The 27,577-nt window shown below is 40.9% G+C and overlaps 4 protein-coding genes across 6 annotated transcripts; all 4 read right to left on the bottom strand.

Moving 5' to 3' along the window:
* Nucleotides 1-1,811: 1,811 nt before the first annotated feature.
* LOC133485081 (uncharacterized) lies at nt 1,812-4,791 on the bottom strand. 2 transcript variants are annotated; one of them, XM_061788428.1, is made up of 4 exons: nt 4,668-4,791; nt 4,407-4,583; nt 3,457-3,792; nt 1,812-2,597 (listed from the first exon to the last, which is right to left on the bottom strand). In XM_061788428.1, the coding sequence occupies exons 1-4, from the start codon at nt 4,708-4,710 to the stop codon at nt 2,515-2,517; spliced, it is 639 nt and encodes a 212-aa protein (XP_061644412.1). In that variant the 5' UTR covers nt 4,711-4,791; the 3' UTR covers nt 1,812-2,514. The 2 variants fall into 2 exon arrangements, with proteins under 2 accessions (XP_061644412.1, XP_061644411.1); XM_061788427.1 differs by having other exon boundaries at nt 4,248-4,583.
* A 1,688-nt stretch (nt 4,792-6,479) lies between these two features.
* On the bottom strand, nt 6,480-9,837 carry LOC133484691 (uncharacterized). The gene is made up of 6 exons (XM_061787646.1): nt 9,489-9,837; nt 9,050-9,400; nt 8,326-8,664; nt 8,092-8,217; nt 7,337-7,380; nt 6,480-7,259 (listed from the first exon to the last, which is right to left on the bottom strand). The coding sequence occupies exons 1-6, from the start codon at nt 9,532-9,534 to the stop codon at nt 7,131-7,133; spliced, it is 1,035 nt and encodes a 344-aa protein (XP_061643630.1). The 5' UTR covers nt 9,535-9,837; the 3' UTR covers nt 6,480-7,130.
* Nucleotides 9,838-13,973: 4,136 nt separating this feature from the next.
* On the bottom strand, nt 13,974-21,172 carry LOC133485141 (uncharacterized). Its single transcript, XM_061788525.1, has 6 exons — nt 20,983-21,172; nt 20,544-20,894; nt 19,819-20,157; nt 19,578-19,703; nt 15,659-15,702; nt 13,974-15,581 (listed from the first exon to the last, which is right to left on the bottom strand). The coding sequence occupies exons 1-6, from the start codon at nt 21,026-21,028 to the stop codon at nt 15,453-15,455; spliced, it is 1,035 nt and encodes a 344-aa protein (XP_061644509.1). The 5' UTR covers nt 21,029-21,172; the 3' UTR covers nt 13,974-15,452.
* A 2,234-nt stretch (nt 21,173-23,406) lies between these two features.
* On the bottom strand, nt 23,407-26,939 carry LOC133485095 (uncharacterized). Of its 2 annotated transcripts, none has more exons than XM_061788445.1 (6): nt 26,804-26,939; nt 26,365-26,715; nt 25,674-26,012; nt 25,435-25,560; nt 24,138-24,181; nt 23,407-24,061 (listed from the first exon to the last, which is right to left on the bottom strand). In XM_061788445.1, exons 1-6 carry the CDS (start codon nt 26,847-26,849, stop codon nt 23,939-23,941), a joined length of 1,029 nt encoding a protein of 342 aa, XP_061644429.1. In that variant the 5' UTR covers nt 26,850-26,939; the 3' UTR covers nt 23,407-23,938. The 2 variants fall into 2 exon arrangements, 1 of the variants encoding a protein (XP_061644429.1); XR_009790598.1 differs by having other exon boundaries at nt 23,957-24,061; nt 24,138-25,365.
* Between the last annotated feature and the right edge of the window lie 638 nt (nt 26,940-27,577).

Below are 27,577 nucleotides of genomic sequence, written 5' to 3' on the forward strand. Positions count from 1 at the left end.
CTAACATTACAGTTCACACTCAAAAATTTGGAACAGACACTTATTCAAATCAGGTTATTGAGCTTTTGTTCAAATATTCTCTAACGACAGTCCACGGAGCAGCTCGCTCATTTTCATGATCTTAAAGGATTATGATTGGCTAAAAAGTCCTTCAACCAATTCTATTTGTCATAGCAAAATTGGCCCAAAGCTAAGGTAGGGAGAAGCAATTGGTTTACTTTGTTTGTTTTATCGGCAGCGATGCCTCATTTTTAGCTATGCATTTTTTTAAATGATAAGTTAAAGTGATTCCGCGGCCCACCTAGCTACATCTAACGGACCGTTGCTCGATGCCTTTTCTTTCTCCACAAAGCCATGAAGGAACATCCAGTCGCGTGCTGAAGGTCAGTCGAAAAATTCTCCTCCTGTTTTCTCCCTTTTCGCCTTCTTCTGCTGGAGACAAACTTGATTTTGTTTTCTCAGAGAGATAACGACTCTTTGGTTTATTCCGTGCCGACCTTTGTCGCCAGGAAAAGTGGCAAAGCCAGGCGGACGAATGCGAGACCCCCCGAGGAATTTAACTCGTCTGTCGTCGTAACTGAATCGTCACGAGGGGACATTAATGCAAGGCTTCTAACCTTTAGAAACCCGGCTTTTTTTGTTTGCTTTTTTCTTTGATTTCTTCTGATTTTTAAGGCTGAACTACCTTCACACTGCACAACCATTTGATTTCTCTAAATCAATCGGAAAAGAAAGGTTATTACAATAATCCTCCAAAATATTTACTTAGATCTAATGATTAGAACATGTCATGAGCTGCATTTTTGTTGACTTTGTTTTGATGAGATTTAGTTGACTTTCATGTTTTGTCACATTTCCCGTGTCTATTCGTTAGACTTCCAACTGTTCTCGTCAGCCCTGTTCCTTGTGTCTACCAATCAGTTCCCTCCAGCCACTCGTGCCTTGCCTGTACGTGCCTCGTTGTCTCGACAGTTTGCTTGTATTTAGCCCCCGAGTTTCTTTCACTCTGTGTGTGTTTAGTCAAGTTTCCCAAGTCAAGTCAAGTTTTTGGCTCCGCCCTTCGCCCCCACAAAAACATCAACTTGTGACAAAAAACTATATTATACGGGTAGTCACTGTAAATCTGATGATACTGATGAATAGTTTTGAAAATGTTGCTGTAGTAAAAAATAATAAGTGACATACGACAATCATTTTCAAATATTTCAATGATTGATGAATAGAATTTTTCGTTTATGGCTCACCTCCATCGAGGTCGCATCAGCAAATTGTAATGCAGTGGAAGCTCCCACATGTGCGAGGGCATACCATAAAAACGATGGCACATCTATTGCTTGCTTTGTGTTTATTTTCAACATGTATATGCTGATGTTAATGCTGCAAACAATAAAGAAGACGTCATAAAATAAATATGTAGTGCTCTTTTGATTTTAACAATGGTGTATGCTTATTTCAGTTACAGTGAAACGGCAGTGTTCAGCCTTGCTTCAAGTTGAAGAATCACTTGGACAGGAAGAAGATAACATCTCAGGTCACACCTTTTTTTGTTCTTCCTTTCACCCACAACAAGGCTTCGACTTTCCATGCAGCATTTGTGGCAGGAGGCCTGAAGTGTTTGAGTAAACAAGTACCGGTAGCCGTGTGTATATGTGTCTGTGCTTTCTCCAGCTTCCTCCCACATTCCCCAAAAAATACAGCCGTGCAATAAATGATTTGACCGCCCTTGTTTCTTCAGTGTTTTGTTCATTTGAATGCTTGGTACCACTAAAGGTGTATTACCTGAAGAATACAATGAACACGACAAAAATGCAGCTGGTTCCATAATACTTTATTCTATTTGACATGCTTAATTGTATTCCCGGTGATTTTGGTTATTATCAAGAAAACCATGGAAAATGGCTACATATTAGCTCTGACATTGAACTCTTAACAATCAATTTTTGTTGACATCGTTATCTATCTATCATCTATCAATCTAATTTGATGTCCACGTTCCAATTTATTCACCAGTGATCTCTTTAGAATTGACCTGGTTAATGCAAAGAACCCTCAATGGGTTCGTACAGCTTGTACTCTTAATAATACTGAAACATGTGTAATTCTCTTTGTTTTATGTTTAGTTTGAGATTAAATTCAACTGTTGGTACCCTTAAACAGCATGAAGACTTTTTTTTTTTTTTTGAAGAAGAATTGTTCATTATTTGCCAAAGTATTATTGTGAGTCGAGTTGAGATCACTGCCACCATACAGCGGCTGTAAGTTAAAGCAAAAACTCCAATGAAGAACTCATAAGTTAGGTCACTCGCATCTCAAGGCACCACTGAATATTGAATTTGTGGCCGAATTAGATCCGCCATTAGTCACATGTAGGGACCCAGGAATGAAAACCCACATTAGAAAAACAAATGTGAGCTGAATGAGGACAGTTGAACTCATTACGTCTTGAATTTACCATTTTCAAGCTTTTACTGAAATATAAAATAACACGAATATGAAAATATAAATCCAAGGAGCTTAGACCATGACAACCGCGACCACAATCACGGAGGAGGCGAGCAGAGCCCCGAGCACGATGCCTACTGGTTTCAGATCTTGTCCTGGAGTACAAGAACACATAAAACCATATTAGATATGCCACAGCTGTCCATGATTTACAGTTTTTTAATTTATTTTCCCCCAAGACACATTACTGGAGGTGTCTATGCTGTTTTCTACTGTGTTTTGTTTGTGAGTTATCCTGTGTTTTTATTGCATCAGCAAGAGGCAAATTGAAGACCACGAGATGACGGCAGAAATTCAGAGCACAACAGGAAGTGACAAGAACCCTTCTGAGAGGAATGTGAGGAAATTAACCAGACAAATAACACTTCTTTGTCCACCATGTTTTATTTTTTAACTTTTTTTTTTTTTTGCATCAATGTCAGGTGCTCTTTGCCTATTGGTGAATGTATACTTTTTTTATGAATGTTATTTTCACCTTTTTGTCATATTTCAGTGGTTTCTACCAGTGGTGTTGTCAAGACTTTTGATTTAGTTTGGTTAGATTGTGGGTGTGGGTTGGGTGGGGTGGTTATTATGAGTTGACAATGCATTCAATCTAAAAACAATTAATTAACTGTGTCCAGATTGAGATGATAAAAATCTCAGATAATTTTCAAATCCCATCTGCACGCTATTTTTAGGTCTCTAACTAACCCTAACTCAGGGTTAACCAATTAAGGGACCTAGTTTTTTATTTGTATTTTTTGAGTATATAAAATTGATGAAAATCCCAAAACAACATTCAATGCGAGCGATTACAATTTACAATTTGTCACTATCTTTCTAGATTGAGATCATGAACCAATTGTTGTCGCTAGGAACTTTATAAACACACGTTTAGAGGTATAAGAGTGCCCGATAAATAATTGAAAGCAATAGATGAATCAAGTTGGGTTTAGAATTTAGAATACATACGCGTCTCCACATTTGTTCCTTGGCCAAACAGGATCTGTCCACATGTTGCCACAGCACAGTAGTATATCCCAGTATCAGAAGAGTTCTGTATGAGTTTGGACAGATGGTAGACACAACTCCCTTTGGCCTTTTCTTTATCTCTGTCTGTGTAAATGATGTGCGGGTAAGCGTCTCCTGATCCGGATTTGAACCAGTAGACGCTGCATTCGTTTGGACACTGGCTGACGTTCCCCTTGCTCTCCGAGAGAATCGAACACTGGAGCGTCACCGATTGGCCTGCGTCGACGGACTTTTCTCGCGGGATTTGCTTTACATAGAAGGTCTTGTGTGTGGGATCTGCGGGAGGCAATGGACCTTTTCAGAATGTTTGTAATCAATAGGTGCAAGGGTACAGAATTGAAAAGGATGACAACATGTTTTTTTTTTTTTTTTGGCTTTGGGGTTGTGCCACCAGATACTTTTTTTTCCCCTCCAAAAGAACCTTTTGGTGAGGAGGATAAATCAAGTGGATGTCAAACATAGTTGCCCTGAGAAGATCGCAAGACTGCCTAGTGGCGGAGTAGCCACTACCGAAGGGACACACAAACAACGCTTTATGAATATGAGTTTTAGTGAATAGCTAGCTGAAAATGAAAAATGTTTGTTTTGATCTTTCAAATTTTAGGGGTGCTGGGATTCCATCCGCCTTGGCCAAATGTCATGTAAGATTCGAGTACCGCTGTACGTGCGACATCAGCGTGAGAAGGTCTACGAAAACACATGACGGATGTTTTTGTCTTTGCAGATTTTACCTTTCACAAGCAAATGCGCGCTGTCAATAAACTTCATGTTGTACGATGTCCCAGCTTGGCAGGTGTACGTCGCTTCGTCTTCTTTGCTCACGTTTGCGATGTTTAAAATGTAAGCGTTACCCACACGCGTGCTTGCGAATCTGCCGTTCTTAAACTGACCTCGAAGGGACAGTTCTCCAAAGTAGCCCTCCACGATTGTTTGGATCATATATCCGACCTTCATCTTGTACCAGTAAAATATGTCTCCCATATTCTCGGAGCGTGGGCATACGAAAGTGACGTTAACCCCAACTTCCGCCGTGACCAGAGACACTGGTTGCAACGCTTGGATCAGATCTGAAAATGAAGTGGAAATTTGTTTTTCAAACGTGGAAAATGCAAAATAATGGGCACTCACACATACACCAATGTGGCACTCACGCGACGTGCTGAGGAGCAGGAGAGCAGTCAGCCTGGCCGTCATCGTGACAGGTCGTCGTCCTTGCACGACTGTCGCCTTTGCACTCAGTCACGAGGAGGTTTACGGGTTGCAAAGCGTTGCGAGGCTGAAATGCAGAAAATTGACTTCCGCTGCATTTTTTTCTGAGCAAACTAGTGACCCATTTTTTTCTGAGCATCACATAAGCTCATCGGTGAGTCTTAAAACGGATCTTGTTCGCTTCAGTTCTTGTTCAATGAAAAAAAAAAAATTATGACTTTCAGAGGCTTTTCCACAATTTTTATTTTTCCGACTTTTCATATCGTGTGATGGATGACGGGTATGGGCCTCATCCAGAATCTTGCAAAGTTCACCTTAAGAATTTACAGTCATGTTACACACCCTTCTTATTTACCTCTGAATTGATCACAAACGTCTGTTTAATTTTCTTTTGTTTTAGTACATTCCCTTCAGAGGGGTGCAACTTCAACAGGCTTGAATGCCACTTCATAAATAGAAACGTGCCAGTAATTACCTTAATTTTTCATGGATAATAAGCATATTTTTTGTTTAAAATGTCTTTAAAAACCGAGGGTGCGTATTGTACATAGGTGTAAGAAAAACTACCAAATTAGTCAGCCTTAAGATGCCGCAAATCAATGCAATGAACTTTCTTTCTTCTTCCTCTTAGATGAATGCCGGTACCAAGGGATGTTTGATGATACACGGCATTGGATTTAGCGTCTTAGTTTATTAGACGGCAGAAACGCTCACTGTTGAATTTGTAATATACCTTGTGCAAGCGTCTAATTTTAATTCCTCGAATAATATAGACATTTTAGACGAAGTAACTGCTTCTGTAGAATGAAGGATCAGTGTCGTCAGCCCACGTGCGCAGAGCAAGGCAAGCGTTTTCTGCTTTTTTGTTTTGTTTGGCACATGCACAAAGGTAGGAATTTCTGGTTTACTTCAGAGAACTTTAACATTTCTTTGAAAAACCCAATAAAACACAAATTACCCTCCAGATAATACTTCAATTTCTGGGGTGCGTATTATACATAAGTCGAAGTAAAATTCAGCTGCGTGTTATACATGGGAAATTATAGTCATTAACAAAGTAACAACTTTGCTTTGTCCATCATGCAAAGGAATGCCTAAAAGTCCATCCTTCCATTTTCTTTGGCACCTTTGACCAAAAGGTGGGGTACGCACACCCTGGACTGGTTGCCAGCCAATCACAGGGCTCACCAACAACTCACACACATACGCACACCTATGAACAACTTAGAGCTTTCAGTGAACCTAATTTAACCCACAGACACAAACACATTTCAGGCCTACAAATAAAAAATGCTGCATACCTCACACACACACACACACACACACACACACACGCACACACATACACACACACACTTGTTCACTCACAACCACAAACTGTTCGGGCCTCCTAACACGAACGCTGCATGGAAAGTTGAAGCCTTGTTGTGGTTGACCTCAGTAGATTTCTGCTTCCCGTCCAAGCGATTCGTCAAAATGAAGCAAGACTGAACAGTGCAGCTTCACTTTGACTTTGGCCAGAGGAGAACAGGCATACCCGCCATTGCCGAAATGATGACACTATTTACATTCATTTCAAGACTTGTTTTTTTATTGTTTGCAGTAATAAGTGACACAATATGTTGAATATAAACACAACAGAAGTAATACATTTGTGATAGTTTTCACATAAAGCCGAAGCACATGTTGAAGCTTTCACTGTGTTACAAAAGATATGCAGGTAAGCCCAATTCTTTACGGTCATCATCCGTTGGTATTTTTTTTTGCTTTAGTAACTTTTTCAAAACTATTCATCACATCTATTCATCACATTTACAAAGTGACTACCTATTATTATATAGAATTCCTATCCTTAGACCACTTTTTGATGAGTGTATTTATCTTTCTATTCTGATAGATTGAGAGAAGTCATCCATCCATCCATTTTCTGAGCCGCTTCTCCTAACTAGGGTCGCGGGCGTGCTGGAGCCTATCCCAGCTGTCATCGGGCAGGAGGCGGGGTACACCCTGAACTGGTTGCCAGCCAATCGCAGGGCACATACAAACAAACAACCATTCGCACTCACAGTCATGCCTACGGGCAATTTAGAGTCTCCAATGCATGCATGTTTTTGGGATGTGGGAGGAAACCGGAGTGCCCGGAGAAAACCCACGCAGGCACGGGGAGAACATGCAAACTCCACACAGGCGGGGCCGGGGATTGAACCCGGGTCCTCAGAACTGTGAGGCTGACACTCTAACCAGTCGGCCACCGTGCCGCCGAGAGAAGTCATTGAGCTCCTAAATATGTTTTGCACTGTAAAGTCCAACAGTACTTTTGAAATCAGAGTAAATCAAAGGTCTCAACACACTAGGCTGGGATGCTAAAGGAAATGATCATTGTATTAATTTTGCGTCTTAAGGATTCAGTTACGGAGGCAGACGTCGGTGTACGTGCTAAATTCCTCGGTGGGTCTCGCATTGGTCTGACCAGTTTTGCCGCGTTTCCTGGCGACGATGGTCGGCAAGGAATAAACCACAGCGTCCTCGTCTCTCTGAGAAAACAAATTCACGTGTGTCACCAGGAGAAGGTGAAAAGGGAGCAAACGTGCGCAGATCTTTTTCGACTGACCTGCTGCACACCATTGGGCCTTTCGTCATGGCTTTGCGGACAAGCTGAAGGAAAGAAAATACGTAAAGTAATGAGCGTCAAATGGGGGTCGACAAGCCACATCTTTTGAGCTTCCACAAAATAACTTGAAATCAAATTAGTCTTATAAAAAGTGTCTTGCAAATTAAACAAACATAATGAAACTATTCCTTCTCCCGACATTAGCTCGGGTCAATTTAAAGCTTTGATATCATTGCGACAGGTCATCACAATGACTCTGGCATCCCAACATGAACTAAGTCCTTTTATTCCATTGTAATACAGTATTACTTCTTTGTCGTTGAAAAACAATTTTTACAAAAAATGACTTGATTTGCAGGACATTACATTTGAATTCTTTTAGCATTGAGGGTTACAAATTGTACATGCACACATACATTGTTTGCTTAATTTCCGTAAGAATTATGAGGAGGTCTTTGGAAAAATTTGAGAACCCTTGGCAGGAAGACGTACCGGTACTTATGATGACTAATGTGAAGAGTTCAAATACAAAAGCAGAAACCTCCATTTTTCCTAAATAGAATAAAATGTTTTTTTTCTTTGTTTCTGGTCAAAGCTAATCATTTTTATTTCGGGTATTGACATTAATAAATATTAAGCTTACAAATCAGATGATGGTAGCAGCAGCAAAATGCGGATGGCGCTTGACGGTTTCTGCAGTTGAACCTTGATTTCCGCAGAGTTTTCCATATCATATCATGTGCACTTTCTCTTACCTTTGCAGCAAAAACATCTTTTTGTCTTGATCTTGAATATGAGGAAGGCTGACAGGATGAAGATTAAGGCCGAAGCAGCACCCAAGATGAAAATAACGGACTTTAGTAAATCACTCGTGCTGCACACTGGAGCGTGATGATAAAAAAAAAAAAAAAAAAAAAAACATTTACTGTCATTCAAGGGGTTTGCACTTTTTGAAACACAGTTTGGAATATTGAAGATGAAATATGTACCTTCAATGATGGCTATTTTTGCGGATCTCATGAAAATCTCCCCACACCTGGCCACAGCACAGAAGTAAGTTCCGGCATCGGAGGAGGTGACGTCCGTTGAGAAAACGTGATCGCATTTCTGCATCGAGCCACCTACGACCTCTCCGCATTGTTTATGAGCGTAAACGAAGCTGGGATGCGCGGCATCTGTTCCAGCTCTGAACCAGTAAACGTGTCCATCAGTACACATTTTATTCCCCGGGTGGGAGACGACCGAGCACCGTAAGGTCACAGGTGATCCCGGTGGGCCCGCATCAGACGGCAAGTCTAGAGAGACAGACGGTTCTGTTTCTGGGAAATCTGAAACGGAAATTCACTTTTAAGTCTTTCAGAGCGCTGGGAAATTGAGTGAATGGCATTTCAACTGAGAAAATCGATTTTATGTGCGAGTAAATCGAGTAACAAGTTTGCTCATGGATCATAATAAATCCGGTACGTATATACATTTTTAATTTTTGTGACATTATTGTTGGGTGATGTGCCATGAGGTTTTTTTTTCAAATGTAAAATATGTGCCTCGGCTCAATAAAAAGTTTGGGAACATATTGGACAAGTAAACTAATTAATTATCAGTGAACATAAATATTAAAATACCGTGTACTGTATATTGAAATATTACTAATGTATGGCAAATTTCTGTCTTTCATTGTTCTCTCAAAGCCAAATGAAATATCGTCATATTTACCTTTGACCTGCAGAAATATTCCCTGAACAAATGTTACGTTATAACCCCATGTTGTCGAATTGAAACAGTAGTAGACGCCCATGTCACTTTTCTGCACTTGATCAATTTGCAGAACAAACATTCCTGGCTCTTTTTTGGCTGTGATGCGATGTCCACTGTTTGATGGCCAAAGATGAGGTTCCGTCAAATCGAAGGCTGTCGTCTCAGCTAAACGTTCAGGAAAGCTTCCAGAAACAAGTCGGATCCAAAAAAGATGATCCTGAAATGTGGATGTGTCCCGGGGACATTCCATAGAGACATTTTGTCCAACTGCAACGGTCTTTGTCGTAAAGGTGGGACCACCTGTGCATCCTGAGCAGAATGAAGAACAAAGAAGAGATGTCAACAAAAGTGATGGACAACATGAACATGACTCCATTTTCTCTGATCATGGACTCGCCTCCATTTGGGATGAGCAGGAGCAGCAGATGAAGCGCCGTCCGCATTTTGTCGCCGTTTCAGCAAGCAGTCCATCAAGACAGCATCATACGTTTTATTGACTTGCATCGAACCACACCAAAGGGGAGGGGACTATTTCACACGCATCTGATTGGCCGTTTCCTGTGTCGGCACAAACCAGTGGAAATACGGCCTCCAAAACTTTCCAGTGTGTTGGCTTTATGTTCTCACAGTCTCTGAATGAATTCTATACTGTACGTGTAACATACAAAACAACTATTCTGTTCACTATGCAGAATTTCTATGCGAAATGAAATTCATGCACATGCTCATCACTTAACTGTGGGCCTCTGAAGCCCGCTGAAATTGGTTTTTTTGTGATTCAGGGCTGTACAAATGAACTTGACTTGAGTTTTATTTCTTGTATTGCCATATTACAGTTTGGTTACATTGTTACACAGATTACATAAGTTTGTAGTTTTTGAGTACATTGGATTAAAATCAGCATTGAAATTCTACGATCCCATTTTTACTTTTTATGCCTGATTAAAAAAATCTTCGTTAATACAGTTTGCTCACAACACTGAAGGAACAAAGTAGTAAATTTAGGCAGCAAATACCATCCGTATTTCTATGCTGGTTGTGTAGCATTGCTGATACATTTTGCAATAAATGTGAGTCATTATTACATATGATTACTGTCGAACAAAAGTATGTTTTCCAAATGTTTCTGTCTTTGTGCTTCAGATTTTAAAAAGTCACAAAATTTGGAGATTCAAACGTATTGCAACAATGATCCGAATTCCTTTATTTTAGTCATACTCTGAAAATTTTTGTCGCGAAAAAGACACACTTGACTTGAAACAGGGTCAATTTCTTTAAAAAAAAAAAAAATATATATATCTGGAACTGCTATATAATAATAGCATTATTTTGTAACAAGCCACCACATTTTTACGTGAGGAAAAGTATTGGAACTGACAGACGTAAAATAGTTTGTGATAAAACCTTTAGTTGCAAATCGTTTGCTTGCAACAATTACATTGAGCCTATGACCCACACATCCTTCAAGCTCCTCCTTCGTAGGTAATATACATCCTCGATAGTGTTTAAGTCAGCGGATGGTCTTGGCCATTCTCAAAACTTTGACTTCCTTCCCTTGAGCAAACGTGTTGGAACCGACTTAAAATAGTGAATAAGACTGAATATTTAGTTGCTATGTTCAGGCTCCACGTTATGCATCTTCTTTTAGCATTAGCGGTCTTCTCAGGACACCAAGGGAGACCATGCTACAAATGAATACTCGATAGGGTTTAATTCAGGAGATGTCATCTTGACCAGGCTAAAACCTTGCACTTTGTTCCCCTTTGGTGTTTAATGAGTGCATTATCTTGATCCATGATGAAGGCTCTCAGTTTGGTTGCATCTTTGTTTGTTTAATTGGTAGACAAAATGTTTCTGTAGACTTTTGAGTTTCATTTTGTTGTTGCTGTCATGTTGTACATCACTGCAGATTATTGAGGAGAACCCATGCAGGTCCAGGTCATGACCTTGGCTGAGTTTCAACAGATGAGCTTGTTTGTTTGGGTTCATGAGAAGATCCTTTAGTTTTCAAAGCTTTAGCCTTACAATCACTTTGGCAAAGGTTAATCCTAATGTTGTCAGTTCATACAAAAAAAAAATACAAAATCTCCTTCAAATTTTTGTTATATTCCAGTCGCACCTTCATTACAAGTGGTTTTTAAAAAATACACATTTGCACGGTTTGTGGTCTATTTTGAAAACCCACCTAAATAGGGTTCCAACAAAATAAGTACTGTTTACTGTGAAGTTTGCAGTAATAGATAAAATGACAAGTGCACATTTAAAGTAACAGTGAGGAAGTGATGGGGGTGGAGAAGTATGATGTATGTGTAGTGTGCGTCTGACCCTTGATGATGCAACTTGCATTTCCTGACTGGCTCCATGTACGAAAATGTCAGTGTGGTCTAACTGCATTGTCAAATACGAACAACGTAGTTTTGTTCTCACTTGTGGAAGTAATTCATTGGCTTGGTGACAAAGTGCTCAGATGTATTTTCTACGTAGCAAATGAGACCAAAAGACCATTTTTGATGTCTTTGCTGGTTTCTTCCCAGCTTTAGCTTGCCCTCACATTTCATGTCAGTAGTCACCTTGAACACGATTCTGGGTTGGCGGTCAAAAGCCCACCGCAGCTCACTAACACAATGTGAACGCATGAAGTTTTTGTCGTGTCATGCTCGTCAGCCTAACACATTTCACACGTAGCGTTCCTTCTTTTGAACATACAACACAGCCACATGTTAGAACATAAAAGACGCTTCAATTGGGGATGAACCACATCCATCTACAGCCGCAGTGTATCATGGGTCGCATGCAAAATCCAATTGTATAGTTCAGCATTTCAATATTCATTCTTACTTCCAAATACAAAACCTGGAATGGCTTTTGTTTACGTTTTGTTTATGTACGGGGTCCACTGTACGTTGCATAAGTAAATAAGGGGTCAAAAACTGTTAAAAGGTCATTCATTCCCTTTGTCTTCTGAAAAAAAATTAATATTGGGATTTACACTATATAATGACTTTTAGAGGATGTCTAATAAATATTTTATATCAATTAAAGACAAAAAACAGAAATATCAATGTTAAATATAAATAATAATTAAGATCACTTATTGAAATTAATAAAACATTTTTGGGGTAAACATTTTGTCATGCAATTTTTGTTTATATCTCTCTCCCTCTCTCTCTCTGTGTGTATATATAAGGCATGAGGGATTTGCGGGTTATGGTTAAAATGAAATGCTAAACTGCGGATAATACTGCAAGTTCAAAGCGGGTCGACGCTTTTGCATGTGTTTTAAACAGAGTACAATAAAGTAGAGTACAGTAGTCTTTAGGGTTGTAAAATTCTGGGAATTTTCAAAGTTGGAACCTTTTCATGGGGAGCAAGTGGAATTTATGGGATTCAAAATGAATAAACAAGAAATTTACAAAATTGAAAGTTGGCTCTTAATAGGAAACTAATTCGTTCTGTGACCACGCTCGTTACTGAAAACACGTGCATCTCAAATCATCTTCACCCTTTGAAATGAACAGAATTACCATTAATCTGTGGCATCTCCACATTGTGCTGGTGTTTGTGTGTGCTATGGCTACCAGGTGGCAGTATAATGCACACATACAAAGAATTTCACAACTGCCTCGGTAAGCTCCAGTAATAATAGTCGTTTTCTGCAGAGGATAAAGAAACTAAGCCTGTGAGTCTTGTTACATTCTCTGTCTAAATGTGTTGCTTAACCGTCTGTGTTCAAATATCCGTTGCCCACGGTGTTTCAACTACCGCTACATAGATGCAAGTTTCGTTAGCCCGTCTCTGGCGTTTTGCATTGTGCGTTAACATTACGCTACAGGAGATTCCGAAGGCAGAGTTGTGTGACCCCGTTGTTGCCTCCTTCCAACACTGGGTCGCAGCAGCAATTAGTATTCTGAACACACCAACTATTATTATTTTTTTTTTATATTCAAAGGCGCACTTAGCAAACTTTGGGACGACGGCTGCAGTTTAAAGCAGTCGTATGTGACAACTGAGCTTAGAATAGCATAGCATAAAAACATTAACATTTGGTGCATTGGCTCAGGAGATGATGAGCTCTGTCGTTGCCATGGTGACCCCAGATCACCTGCTTTTTAAAAAAAAAAAAATGTTTTATGTGGTCTGTAATATGCTAGGCTTCTAACCTTTAGAAACCCGGCTTTTTTTGTTTGCTTTTTTCTTTGATTTCTTCTGATTTTTAAGGCTGAACTACCTTCACACTGCACAACCATTTGATTTCTCTAAATCAATCGGAAAAGAAAGGTTATTACAATAATCCTCCAAAATATTTACTTAGATCTAATGATTAGAACATGTCATGAGCTGCATTTTTGTTGACTTTGTTTTGATGAGATTTAGTTGACTTTCATGTTTTGTCACATTTCCCGTGTCTATTCGTTAGACTTCCAACTGTTCTCGTCAGCCCTGTTCCTTGTGTCTACCAATCAGTTCCCTCCAGCCACTCGTGCCTTGCCTGTACGTGCCTCGTTGTCTCGACAGTTTGCTTGTATTTAGCCCCCGAGTTTCTTTCACTCTGTGTGTGTTTAGTCAAGTTTCCCAAGTCAAGTCAAGTTTTTGGCTCCGCCCTTCGCCCCCACAAAAACATCAACTTGTGACAAAAAACTATATTATACGGGTAGTCACTGTAAATCTGATGATACTGATGAATAGTTTTGAAAATGTTGCTGTAGTAAAAAATAATAAGTGACATACGACAATCATTTTCAAATATTTCAATGATTGATGAATAGAATTTTTCGTTTATGGCTCACCTCCATCGAGGTCGCATCAGCAAATTGTAATGCAGTGCAAGCTCCACATGTGCGAGGGCTCTACATAAAAACCGATGGCAAATCTATTGCTTGCTTTGTGTTTATTTTCAACATGTATATGCTGATGTTAATGCTGCAAACAATAAAGAAGACGTCATAAAATAAATATGTAGTGCTCTTTTGATTTTAACAATGGTGTATGCTTATTTCAGTTACAGTGAAACGGCAGTGTTCAGCCTTGCTTCAAGTTGAAGAATCACTTGGACAGGAAGAAGATAACATCTCAGGTCACACCTTTTTTTGTTCTTCCTTTCACCCACAACAAGGCTTCGACTTTCCATGCAGCATTTGTGGCAGGAGGCCTGAAGTGTTTGAGTAAACAAGTACCGGTAGCCGTGTGTATATGTGTCTGTGCTTTCTCCAGCTTCCTCCCACATTCCCCAAAAAATACAGCCGTGCAATAAATTATTTGACCGCCCTTGTTTCTTCAGTGTTTTGTTCATTTGAATGCTTGGTACCACTAAAGGTGTATTACCTGAAGAATACAATGAACACGACAAAAATGCAGCTGGTTCCATAATACTTTATTCTATTTGACATGCTTAATTGTATTCCCGGTGATTTTGGTTATTATCAAGAAAACCATGGAAAATGGCTACATATTAGCTCTGACATTGAACTCTTAACAATCAATTTTTGTTGACATCGTTATCTATCTATCATCTATCAATCTAATTTGATGTCCACGTTCCAATTTATTCACCAGTGATCTCTTTAGAATTGACCTGGTTAATGCAAAGAACCCTCAATGGGTTCGTACAGCTTGTACTCTTAATAATACTGAAACATGTGCTTGAGACCTAAATAACATCACATAAAAAATTGAAAATAGTACATTTAATGCTGTTTTGTAACGAAAAGTTGACCTGATATTTAATAGCCTGCCTTGGCCACAAGAGCAAAGAATAGAGTGGCTCATTGTCACTATTCTCAGTGATTCAGTAAATTGCGACATTATTATTATAATTTTTTATCGAGGATAAATTATATATGGCTGTGAGAATAGTGATATTGTCTGTCTATATGTTTTGCTTCACCAGTTGTGTTGAAATATCCATTGCTTATAGGGTTCAAAATCACACAAACTAACAGCTGTCATCGGGCAGGAGGCGCGGTACACCCTGAACTGGTTGCCAGCCAATCGCAGGGCACATACAAACAAACAACCATTCGCACTAACAGTCATGCCTACGGGCAATTTAGAGTCTCCAATGCATGCATGTTTTTGGGATGTGGGAGGAAACCGGAGTGCCCGGAGAAAACCCACGTAGACACGGGGAGAACATGCAAACTCCACACAGGCGGGGCCGGGGATTGAACCCGGGTCCTCAGAACTGTGAGGCTGACGCTCTAACCAGTCGCCCACCGTGCCGCCGAGAGAAGTCATTGAGCTCCTAAATATGTTTTGCACTGTCCAACAGTACTTTTGAAATCAGAGTAAATCAAAGGTCTCAACACACTAGGCTGGGATGCTAAAGGAAATGATCATTGTATTAATTTTGCGTCTTAAGGATTCAGTTACGGAGGCAGACGTCGGTGTACGTGCTAAATTCCTCGGTGGGTCTCGCATTGGTCTGACCAGTTTTGCCGCGTTTCCTGGTGACGATGGTCGGCAAGGAATAAACCACAGCGTCCTCGTCTCTCTGAGAAAACAAATTCACGGGTGTCACCAGGAGAAGGTGAAAAGGGAGCAAACGTGCGCAGATCTTTTTCGACTGACCTGCTGCACACCATTGGGCCTTTCGTCATGGCTTTGCGGACAAGCTGAAGGAAAGAAAATACGTAAAGTAATGAGCGTCAAATGGGGGTCGACAAGCCACATCTTTTGAGCTTCCACAAAATAACTTGAAATCAAATTAGTCTTATAAAAAGTGTCTTGCAAATTAAACAAACATAATGAAACTATTTCTTCTCCCGACATTAGCTCGGGTCAATTTAAAGCTTTGATATCATTGTGACAGGTCATCACAATGACTCTGGCATCCCAACATGAACTAAGTCCTTTTATTCCATTGTAATACAGTATTACTTCTTTGTCGTTGAAAAACAATTTTTACAAAAAATGACTTGATTTGCAGGACATTACATTTGAATTCTTTTAGCATTGAGGGTTACAAATTGTACATGCACACATACATTGTTTGCTTAATTTCCATAAGAATTATGAGGAGGTCTTTGGAAAAATTTGAGAACCCTTGGCAGGAAGACCTACCGGTACTTATGATGACTAATGTGAAGAGTTCAAATACAAAAGCAGAAACCTCCATTTTTCCTAAATAGAATAAAATGTTTTTTTTCTTTGTTTCTGGTCAAAGCTAATCATTTTTATTTCGGGTATTGACATTAATAAATATTAAGCTTGCAGCCCTATGGGGGGCACAAGTCAGTGCAAACTGTAGGCTGGTCCCAAGCCCGGATAAATGCAGAGGGTTGCGTCAGGAAGGGCATCCGGCTTAAAACCTTGCCAAACAAATATGAGCGTTCATCCAAAGAATTCCATACCGGATCGGTCGTGGCCCGGGTTAACAACGTCCGCCACCGGCGCCGTCAACCTGCAGGGCGCTGTTGGAAATTCAGCTACTGTGGGTCGAAGTCGAAGTCAAAGAAGAAGAAGAAGAAGAGGTGGAAAGCGGGTTCTTCGGCAGAAAGAGAAGAGGAAAACACAGAGCCTAGAACTGAATGTGGGGACTTTGAATGTTGGGACTATGACAGGAAAATCTCGGGAGTTGGTTGACATGATGATTAGGAGAAAGGTTGATATATTGTGTGTCCAGGAGACCAGGTGGAAAGGCAGTAAGGCTAGAAGTTTAGGGGCAGGGTTTAAATTATTTTACCATGGTGTAGATGGGAAGAGAAATGGAGTCGGGGTTATTTTAAAAGAAGAGTTGGCTAAGAATGTCTTGGAGGTGAAAAGAGTATCAGATCGAGTGATGAGGCTGAAATTTGAAATTGAGGGTGTTATGTGTAATGTGATTAGTGGCTATGCCCCACAGGTAGGATGTGACCTAGAGGTGAAAGAGAAATTCTGGAAGGAGCTAGATGATGTAGTTCTGAGCATCCCAGACAGAGAGAGAGTCGTAATTGGTGCAGATTGTAATGGACATGTTGGTGAAGGTAATAAGGGTGATGAAGAAGTGATGGGTAAGTACGGTATCCAGGAAAGGAACTTGGAGGGACAGATGGTGGTAGACTTTGCAACAAGGATGCAAATGGCTGTAGTGAACACTTTTTTCCAGAAGAGGCACGAACATAGGGTGACCTACAAGAGCGGAGGTAGAAGCACACAGGTGGATTACATCTTGTGCAGACGATGTAATCTGAAGGAGGTTACCAACTGTAAGGTAGTGGTAGGGGAGAGTGTGGCTAGACAGCATAGGATGGTGGTTTGTAAGATGACTCTGGTGGTGGGGAGGAAAATTAGGAAGACAAAGGCAGAGAAGAGAACCATGTGGTGGAAGCTGAGACAGGACGAGTGTTGTGCAGCTTTTCGGGAAGAGGTGAGACAGGCTCTCGGTGGACGGGAAGAGCTTCCAGAAGACTGGACCACTGCAGCCAAGGTGATCAGAGAAGCAGGCAGGAGAGTACTAGGTGTATCTTCTGGCAGGAAAGGAGAGAAGGAGACTTGGTGGTGGAACCTCACAGTACAGGAAATCATACAAGGAAAACGGTTAGCTAAGAAGAAGTGGGACACTGAGAGGACCGAGGAGAGGCGAAAGGAATACATTGAGATGCGACACAGGGCAAAGGTAGAGGTGGCAAAGGAAAAACAAGAGGCATATGATGACATGTATGGCAGGTTGGACACTAAAGAAGGAGAAAAGGATCTATACAGGCTGGCCAGACAGAGGGATAGAGATGGGAAGGATGTGCAGCAGGTTAGGGTGATTAAGGATAGAGATGGAAATATGTTGACTGGTGCCAGCAGTGTGCTAGGTAGATGGAAAGAATACTACGAGGAGTTGATGAATGAGGAAAATGATAGAGAAGGGAGAGTAGAAGAGGCAAGTGTGGTGGACCAGGAAGTGGCAATGATTAGTAAGGGGGAAGTTAGAAAGGCATTAAAGAGAATGAAAAATGGAAAGGCAGTTGGTCCTGATGACATTCCTGTGGAGGTATGGAAGCATCTAGGAGAGGTGGCTGTGGAGTTTTTGACCAGCTTGTTCAATAGAATTCTAGTGCGTGAGAAGATGCCTGAGGAATGGAGGAAAAGTGTACTGGTGCCCATTTTTAAGAACAAAGGTGATGTGCAGAGCTGTGGCAGCTATAGAGGAATAAAGTTGATGAGCCACACAATGAAGTTATGGGAAAGAGTAGTGGAGGCTAGACTCAGGACAGAAGTGAGTATTTGCGAGCAACAGTATGGTTTCATGCCTAGAAAGAGTACCACAGATGCATTATTTGCCTTGAGGATGTTGATGGAAAAGTACAGAGAAGGTCAGAAGGAGCTACATTGTGTCTTTGTAGATCTAGAGAAAGCCTATGACAGAGTACCCAGAGAGGAACTGTGGTACTGCATGCGGAAGTCTGGAGTGGCAGAGAAGTATGTTAGAATAATACAGGACATGTACGAGGGCAGCAGAACAGCGGTGAGGTGTGCTGTCGGTGTGACAGAAGAATTTAAGGTGGACGTGGGACTGCATCAGGGATCAGCCCTGAGCCCCTTCCTTTTTGCAGTGGTGATGGATAGGCTGACAGATGAGGTTAGACTGGAATCCCCGTGGACCATGATGTTTGCAGATGACATTGTGATCTGCAGTGAAAGCAGGGAGCAGCTGGAGGAACAGTTAGAAAGATGGAGGCATGCACTGGAAAGAAGAGGAATGAAGATTAGCCGAAGTAAAACAGAATATATGTGCATGAATGAGAGGGGTGGTGGGGGAAGAATGAGGCTACAGGGAGAAGAGATGGCAAGGGTAGGGGACTTTAAATACTTGGGGTCAACCGTCCAGAGCAATGGTGAGTGTGGTCAGGAAGTGAAGAAACGGGTCCAAGCAGGTTGGAACGGGTGGAGGAAGGTGTCAGGTGTGTTATGTGACAGAAGAGTCTCTGCTAGGATGAAGGGCAAAGTTTATAAAACAGTGGTGAGGCCAGCCATGATGTACGGATTAGAGACAGTGGCACTGAAGAGACAACAGGAAGCAGAGCTGGAGGTGGCGGAAATGAAGATGTTGAGGTTCGCTCTCGGAGTGACCAGGTTGGATAAAATTAGAAATGAGCTCATCAGAGGGACAGCCAAGGTTCGATGTTTTGGAGACAAAGTTAGAGAGAGCAGACTTCAATGGTTTGGACACGTCCAGAGGAGAGAGAGTGAGTATATTGGTAGAAGGATGATGAGGATGGAGCTGCCAGGCAAGAGAGCTAGAGGAAGACCAAAGAGAAGGTTGATGGATGTCGTGAGGGAAGACATGATGGCAGTTGGTGTTCGAGAGGAGGATGCAGGAGATAGGCTCTCATGGAAAAGGATGACACGCTGTGGCGACCCCTAACGGGACAAGCCGAAAGGAAAAGAAGAAGAGAAGAAGCTTACAAATCAGATGATGGTAGCAGCAGCAAAATGCGGATGGCGCTTGACGGTTTCTGCAGTTGAACCTTGATTTCCGCAGAGTTTTCCATATCATATCATGTGCACTTTCTCTTACCTTTGCAGCAAAAACATCTTTTTGTCTTGATCTTGAATATGAGGAAGGCTGACAGGATGAAGATTAAGGCCGAAGCAGCACCCAAGATGAAAATAACGGACTTTGGTAAATCACTCGTGCTGGACACTGGAGCGTGATGATAAAAAAAAATAAAATAAAAAAAAAAAAAAACATTTACTGTCATTCAAGGGGTTTGCACTTTTTGAAACACAGTTTGGAATATTGAAGATGAAATATGTACCTTCAATGATGGCTATTTTTGCGGATCTCATGAAAATCTCCCCACACGTGTCCACAGCACAGAAGTAAGTTCCGGCATCGGAGGAGGTGACGTCCGTTGAGAAAACGTGATCGCATTTCCGCATCGAGCCACCTTTGATCTCTCCGCATTGTTTATGAGTGGAAACGAAGCTGGGATGCGCGGCATCTGTTCCAGCTCTGAACCAGTAAACGTGTCCATCAGTACACATTTTATTCCCCGGGTGGGAGACGACCGAGCACCGTAAGGTCACAGGTGATCCCGGTGGGCCCGCATCAGACCGCAAGTCCAGAGAGACAGACGGTTCTGTTTCTGGGAAATCTGAAACGGAAATTCACTTTTAAGTCTTTCAGAGCGCTGGGAAATTGAGTGAATGGCATTTCAACTGAGAAAATCGATTTTATGTGCGAGTAAATCGAGTAACAAGTTTGCTCATGGATCATAATAAATCCGGTACGTATATACATTTTTAATTTTTGTGACATTATTGTTGGGCGATGTGCCATGAGGTTTTTTTTTTCAAATGTAAAATATGTGCCTTGGCTCAATCAAAAGTTTGGGAACATATTGGACAAGTAAACTAATTAATTATCAGTGAACATAAATATTAAAATACCCTGTACTGTATATTGAAATATTACTAATGTATGGCAAATTTCTGTCTTTCATTGTTCTCTCAAAGCCAAATGAAATATCGACATATTTACCTTTGACCTGCAGAAATATTCCCTGAACAAATGTCACGTTATAACCCCATGTTGTCGAATTGAAACAGTAGTAGACGCCCATGTCACTTTTCTGCACTTGATCAATTTGCAGAACAAACATTCCTGGCTCTTTTTTGGCTGTGATGCGACGTCCACTGTTTGATGGCCCAAGATGAGGTTCCGTCATATCGAAGGCTGTCGTCTGAGCTAAACGTTCAGGAAAGCTTACAGAAACAAGTCGGATCCAAAAAAGATGAGCCTGAAATCTGGATTCGTCCCGGGGACAATCCATAGAGACATTTTGTCCAACTGCAACGGTCTTTGTCGTAAAGGTGGGACCAGCTGTGCATCCTGAGCAGAATGAAGAACAAAGAAGAGATGTTAACAAAAGTGATGGACAACATGAACATGACTCCATTTTCCCTGATCATGGACTCGCCTCCATTTGGGATGAGCAGGAGCAGCAGATGAAGCGCCGTCCGCATTTTGTAGCCGTTTCAGCAAGTGAGCAGCAGTCCATCAAGACAGCATCATACGTTTTATTGGCTTGAATCGAACCACACCAAAGGGGAGGAGACTATTTCACAAGCATCTGATTGGCCGTTTCCTGTGTCGGCACAAACCAGTAGAAACACGGCCTCCAAAACTTTCCAGTGTGTTGGCTTTACGTTCTCACAGTGAATCTTCTTGATGAACTCTATACTGCATGTATAAAATATAGCACAAATAACATTTGTTTGCTACACAGTATTTCTCTGCCAAATGAAATACATCACTTAACGAATAAACCATGAAGTATATGTACTGAAATGGATTCATGTGATCTTTATTATTATTATTTTTTAAATTCCATATTGCATTTTGGTTATACAGTGGCTATACTGCACATCATAAAAACATGATCTGGTTTTTAATGTTTTGACCAAATCCAAAACGTACTTTGGATGAAAATTAGCATTGAAATTGGAGTATCCCAAGTTTTATTTTGATATGTTTTAAAATGTTATTGATACAGTTAAAACACAAGCCTGATGGAACAATGTAGTAATTTGGGGAGCAAATACCCTTCATATACAGTATTTTAAATTCAAAATTGCAGATGCAATGCGCAATAAACAGGAAATGTATGCCTTGTTACGTACTACATATCATTATCGAACAAAAGCGTTTTTCAATTGTGTGTTTTTGTTTAACTTTAATCAGGAAAATAACTTTTTTTTTTTTTTGTCTTTCGGATGTAAAAGTTCAGAACATTTGGATATACAGTTTTAGCATTAGCATGTTTGCACTCCCCTTTAAAAGGAAGTTTTTGACCCCCCCCAAAAATTGTTTGACATTTGAAAAATGAACATGAAACAGGCGGCACGGTGCCCTACTGGTTAGCACATCTGCCTCACAGTTCTGAGGACTGGGGTTCAACTCCCAGCCCCGCCTGTGTGGAGTTTGCATGTTCTCCCCGTGCCTGCGTGGGTTTTCTCCGGGCACTGCGGTTTCCTCCCACATCCCAAAAACATGCATTCATTGGACACTCTCAATTGCCCGTAGGCGTGAATGTGAGTGCGAATGGTTGTTTGTTTGTGTGTGCCCTGCGATTGGCTGGCAACCAGTGCAGGGTGTACCCCGCCTCCTCCCCGATGATAGCTGGGATAGGCTCCAGCAGGCCCGCGACCCTTGTGAGGATAAGCGGCTCAGAAAATGGATGGATGGATGGACATCTGGATTGGATACGCAATGATAGCATTGGTTGTAACAAGGCGCGACATTTTTAGCTGGGTAAAAGGATTGGATTCGACAGACTTCAAATAGTTTAGTGTATAAAAGTTGATATTTAGTTTAAAAAAAATCCTTTCTTGCAATAACTACATCAAGCCGATGACCTACTGACCCTTCGGGCTCCTCTTCAGCTGCGAATAGGCATGCTCTATATGGTTTAAGTCAGGAGAATGACTTAGCCAGTCTCAAATCTTCCACCTCTCCCCCCGATGATCTCTTTTGTTTTGTCATTGTGGTTTAGGTCTTGCTGCATGTTGAAGGATCAAAGTTTGGTTGCATATTTCTTTAATCTGGCGGACAAAATGTTTCTGTTGACTTCTTCTCTCGAGTTTATTTGGCTGTTGACGTCATGTTGTTCATCAATAAAGATTATTGAAGGAGAAGAAGAAGCCATGCCAGCCCAGGCCATGACATTGGTTTAGAGTTAGTACAGTTTAAGGTTTGCGCTAATAGACAAAATGACATTTTCACAAAAACGTAACAGTGAGGAAGCGATGAGTGAGGGACAAGTGTGAAGAATACACGAGGTAGTTTCTGTATGATTGCAACACGCATTTCCTGACTGGTTGTAGCTACATAAATGTCACAGTGTGGTCTGACTGCAAAATCACATAAATCATGTTGTTGTTCTTTCCCCACTTGAGGGGGAAAGTCATCAGTCTGGCAGTGAAGTGCTGCCTCCACAAGTTAAAATACGGTTGAATCTTTATGGGTGGGAATAGGGTTGAATCAGCCAGTAGTGGCTTTGGGCAAGCGGCAGTCATTTGCAGTCAGAATCTCCAGACGTCTCCACAACAACCACAGAAAAGTGGTGAGATTGCTTGTTGGTCCCTTTTTATTGATTTATTTATTTATTTATTTTGGGGAAAAATAGTCCCCAGACGGGTCGAGTGAGAACCCCTCGTAATTTCAAACAGAGACAAGTAGCTTTGAAGTGTGGAGGTCTGTGAGTGCCTTTCTCGTTTTGAGGTAAGTTTTAGTTCGCGCTTTTCATTTCACAGATGTATTTGATTTTCAATGACTTCATTAGTGACCGACGAGTCGTAGTGGATTTCTTCTTCCATTGTTGAAATCAAAACAACACAACACATCTATTTCTTGACTTCTTTATTGTTTGCGGTGATAATTAACATCACAAAATACATGTTGCAAAGACACAAAATAAAAGCCGTAATGTATGTTTGGAGTCGTTTTCATGTCAAGTCCAAGCCCATGTTGAAGCTTTCACTGCGTTCCATTTGCGGCTACAACCTCTATGCAACATATTCACATGATGTTTCATGAAGAAAAAATGATCGCCACCATCATAAATCATTGAATTATTTTAACATGATTGTGGTACTTTTTAAACTTGTTCACTTTTAAAAAAACTATTCATCGTTACTATCATATTTACAATCTGACGACCCGTATAATTTAGTTTTCTTTACATTGGGTCCAAGTCAAAAGTTCTTTCGTCTCCGATTGACTGAGCGATATCACATGCTTGTACAGTCTTAGTTCAGTTCAGCGAGATACAAAATATGGTTCATTGCACTGTAAGGGCCTACTTTGAAATCAAAGGTCTGTACACAAAAGGCCGGGACCCTGAAGGTTATGAGCATCGTATTAATTTCACCTCGTTAGGATTCAAGGAGACAGACGTCGGTATACGTGCTAAATTCCGCATTTGTCTGCGTCACTTTGCCACTTTTCCTGGCGACGACGGTCGGCGCGCAATAAGCCAAAGGGTCCTCGTCTCTTCCCTGAGAAAACAAAGTCACGTGTGTCACCAGAAGAAGGTGAGAAGGTAGCAAACATGCGCAGAACTTTTGTCCTGACCTGCTGCACACCACCGGACGTTTCGTCACGGCTTTGCGGACGGGCTGAAGATTGGACAAAGAAAAGGCGTCAAGCAGTGCTTCTCAAAGTGGGCTCCACGGGCCACAGCTTGGGGGCTCACAAAATGACTGGAATAAATTCTATGCTAACATCTAAAATATATATATAGATATATCTATATATAAACACATGGGAACATAAGACAAACAAAACCAATTAGTGGGCTCTTCCTGATGTTTGGGTCCACTTGAAGCACTGATATGATTGCACTAGTCAACAACAAATGTATTGTGTAATATTTATTAACTGATCTAGGACAATCTTGACAATGTTGAAAAAACATAGACAACTTCCATCCATCCATCTATTTTCTGAGCCGCTTCTCCTCACAAGGGTCGAGGGCCTGCTGGAGCCTATCATCGGGCAGGAGGCGGGGTACACCCTGCACTGGTTGCCAGCCAATCGCAGGGCACATACAAACAAACAACCATTCGCACTCACATTCACACCTACGGGCAAATTAGAGTCTCCAATTAATGCATGTTTTTGGGATGTGGGAGGAAACCGGAGTGCCCGGAGAAAACCCACGCAGGCACGGGGAGAACATGCAGACTACACACAGGCGGGGCCGGGGATTGAACCCGGGTCCTCAGAACTGTGAGGCTGACGCTCTAACCAGTCGTCCACCGTGCCGCCACATAGACAACTTACCAAAAAAAAATAAAAATAATGTTTTTTTGTAACCCAGTGTTATGATGTATCAGCAGAAAAGAAATTGACATGTCTGCATGAATATTAATCTTTTTTTTTTTAAAGAACAAAAGGCTTATTATAACAGGAATAAAGTCAAATTTCTTGGCATAAATTTCGCGTTTCGATTTTTTTCTATTGTTTTTAGAGAATAAAAGCCTTTATAGTAATAAAGTAAATTGTTTTGAAATTGCTCGATTTTCTTAAACACTAACATTTTTCCCTCGATCAACTTTGGCTTTGAAATTATAATGCAGTATTACAACTTTTTCTTGCAACTTTACGTATTCCCTACAAAATTCGATTTTGCTCTCGTAAAGATTGATTTTTTTCTTTTCCCCGAAAAAAAATAAATTCTTATGTTTCAAATGGTTAATGCTTGTGGCTCAGATGGATACATGGTATGATGATGATGATGATGGTAATTATCTTGAACCGGCACTCGAATTATAAGGAGGTCCCTGGAAAAATGTTTGACCTGTGAAGAGATTTTGAGAACCCTTGCATAAAGAACTAATTCTGATTAATGATGTGCGCTTTTTCTTACCTTTGCAGCAAAAACATCTTTTTGTCTTGATCTTGAATATGAGGAAGGCTGACAGGATGAAGATTAAGGCCGAAGCAGCACCCAAGATGAAAATAACGGACTTTGGTAAATCACTCGTGCTGGACACTGGAGCGTGATGATAAAAAAAAAAAAAAAAAAAAAAAAAAAACATTTACTGTCATTCAAGGGGTTTGCACTTTTTGAAACACAGTTTGGAATATTGAAGATGAAATATGTACCTTCAATGATGACTTTTTTTGCGGATCTCATGAAACTCTCCCCACACGTGTCCACAGCACAGAAGTAAGTTCCGGCATCGGAGGAGGTGACGTTCTTTGAGAAAACGTGATCGCATTTCCGCATCGAGCCACCTTTGATCTCTCCGCATTGTTTATGAGTGGAAACGAAGCTGGGATGCGCGGCATCTGTTCCAGCTCTGAACCAGTAAACGTGTCCATCAGTACACATTTTATTCCCCGGGTGGGAGACGACCGAGCACCGTAAGGTCACAGGTGATCCCGGTGGGCCCGCATCAGACCGCAAGTCCAGAGAGACAGACGGTTCTGTTTCTAGGAAATCTGAAACGGAAATTCACTTTTAAGTCTTTCAGAGCGCTGGGAAATTGAGTGAATGGCATTTCAACTGAGAAAATCGATTTTATGTGCGAGTAAATCCGGTACGTATATACATTTTTAATTTTTGTGACATTATTGTTGGGTGATGTGCCATGAGGTTTTTTTTTTCAAATGTAAAATATGTGCCTCGGCTCAATAAAAAGTTTGGGAACATATTGGACAAGTAAACTAATTAATTATCAGTGAACATAAATATTAAAATACCGTGTACTGTATATTGAAATATTACTAATGTATGGCAAATTTCTGTCTTTCATTGTTCTCTCAAAGCCAAATGAAATATCGTCATATTTACCTTTGACCTGCAGAAATATTCCCTGAACAAATGTTACGTTATAACCCCATGTTGTCGAATTGAAACAGTAGTAGACGCCCATGTCACTTTTCTGCACTTGATCAATTTGCAGAACAAACATTCCTGGCTCTTTTTTGGCTGTGATGCGACGTCCACTGTTTGATGGCCCAAGATGAGGTTCCGTCATATCGAAGGCTGTCGTCTGAGCTAAACGTTCAGGAAAGCTTACAGAAACAAGTCGGATCCAAAAAAGATGAGCCTGAAATCTGGATTCGTCCCGGGGACAATCCATAGAGACATTTTGTCCAACTGCAACGGTCTTTGTCGTAAAGGTGGGACCAGCTGTGCATCCTGAGCAGAATGAAGAACAAAGAAGAGATGTCAACAAAAGTGATGGACAACATGAACATGACTCCATTTTCCCTGATCATGGACTCGCCTCCATTTGGGATGAGCAGGAGCAGCAGATGAAGCGCCTTCCGCATTTTGTCGCTGTTTCAGCAAGTGAGCAGCAGTCCATCAAGACAGCATCATACGTTTTATTGACTTGAATCGAACCACACCAAAGGGGAGGGGACTATTTCACACGCATCTGATTGGCCGTTTCCTGTGTCGGCACAAACCAGTGGAAATACGGCCTCCAAAACTTTCCAGTGTGTTGGCTTTATGTTCTCACAGTCTCTGAATGAATTCTATACTGTACGTGTAACATACAAAACAACTATTCTGTTCACTATGCAGAATTTCTATGCGAAATGAAATTCATGCACATGCTCATCACTTAACTGTGGGCCTCTGAAGCCCGCTGAAATTGGTTTTTTGTGATTCAGGGCTGTACAAATGAACTTGACTTGAGTTTTATTTCTTGTATTGCCATATTACAGTTTGGTTACATTGTTACACAGATTACATAGTTTTGTAGTTTTTGAGTACATTGGATTCAAATCAGCATTGAAATTCTACGATCCCATTTTTACTTTTTATGCCTGATTAAAAAAATCTTCGTTAATACAGTTTGCTCACAACACTGAAGGAACAAAGTAGTAAATTTAGGCAGCAAATACCATCCGTATTTCTATGCTGGTTGTGTAGCATTGCTGATACATTTTGCAATAAATGTGAGTCATTATTACATATGATTACTGTCGAACAACAGTATGTTTTCCAAATTTTTCTGTCTTTGTGCTTCAGATTTATTTATTTTAGTCATACT

This window comes from Phyllopteryx taeniolatus, chromosome 10, assembly GCF_024500385.1.
Source record: "Phyllopteryx taeniolatus isolate TA_2022b chromosome 10, UOR_Ptae_1.2, whole genome shotgun sequence".
NCBI lineage: Eukaryota > Metazoa > Chordata > Actinopteri > Syngnathiformes > Syngnathidae > Phyllopteryx > Phyllopteryx taeniolatus.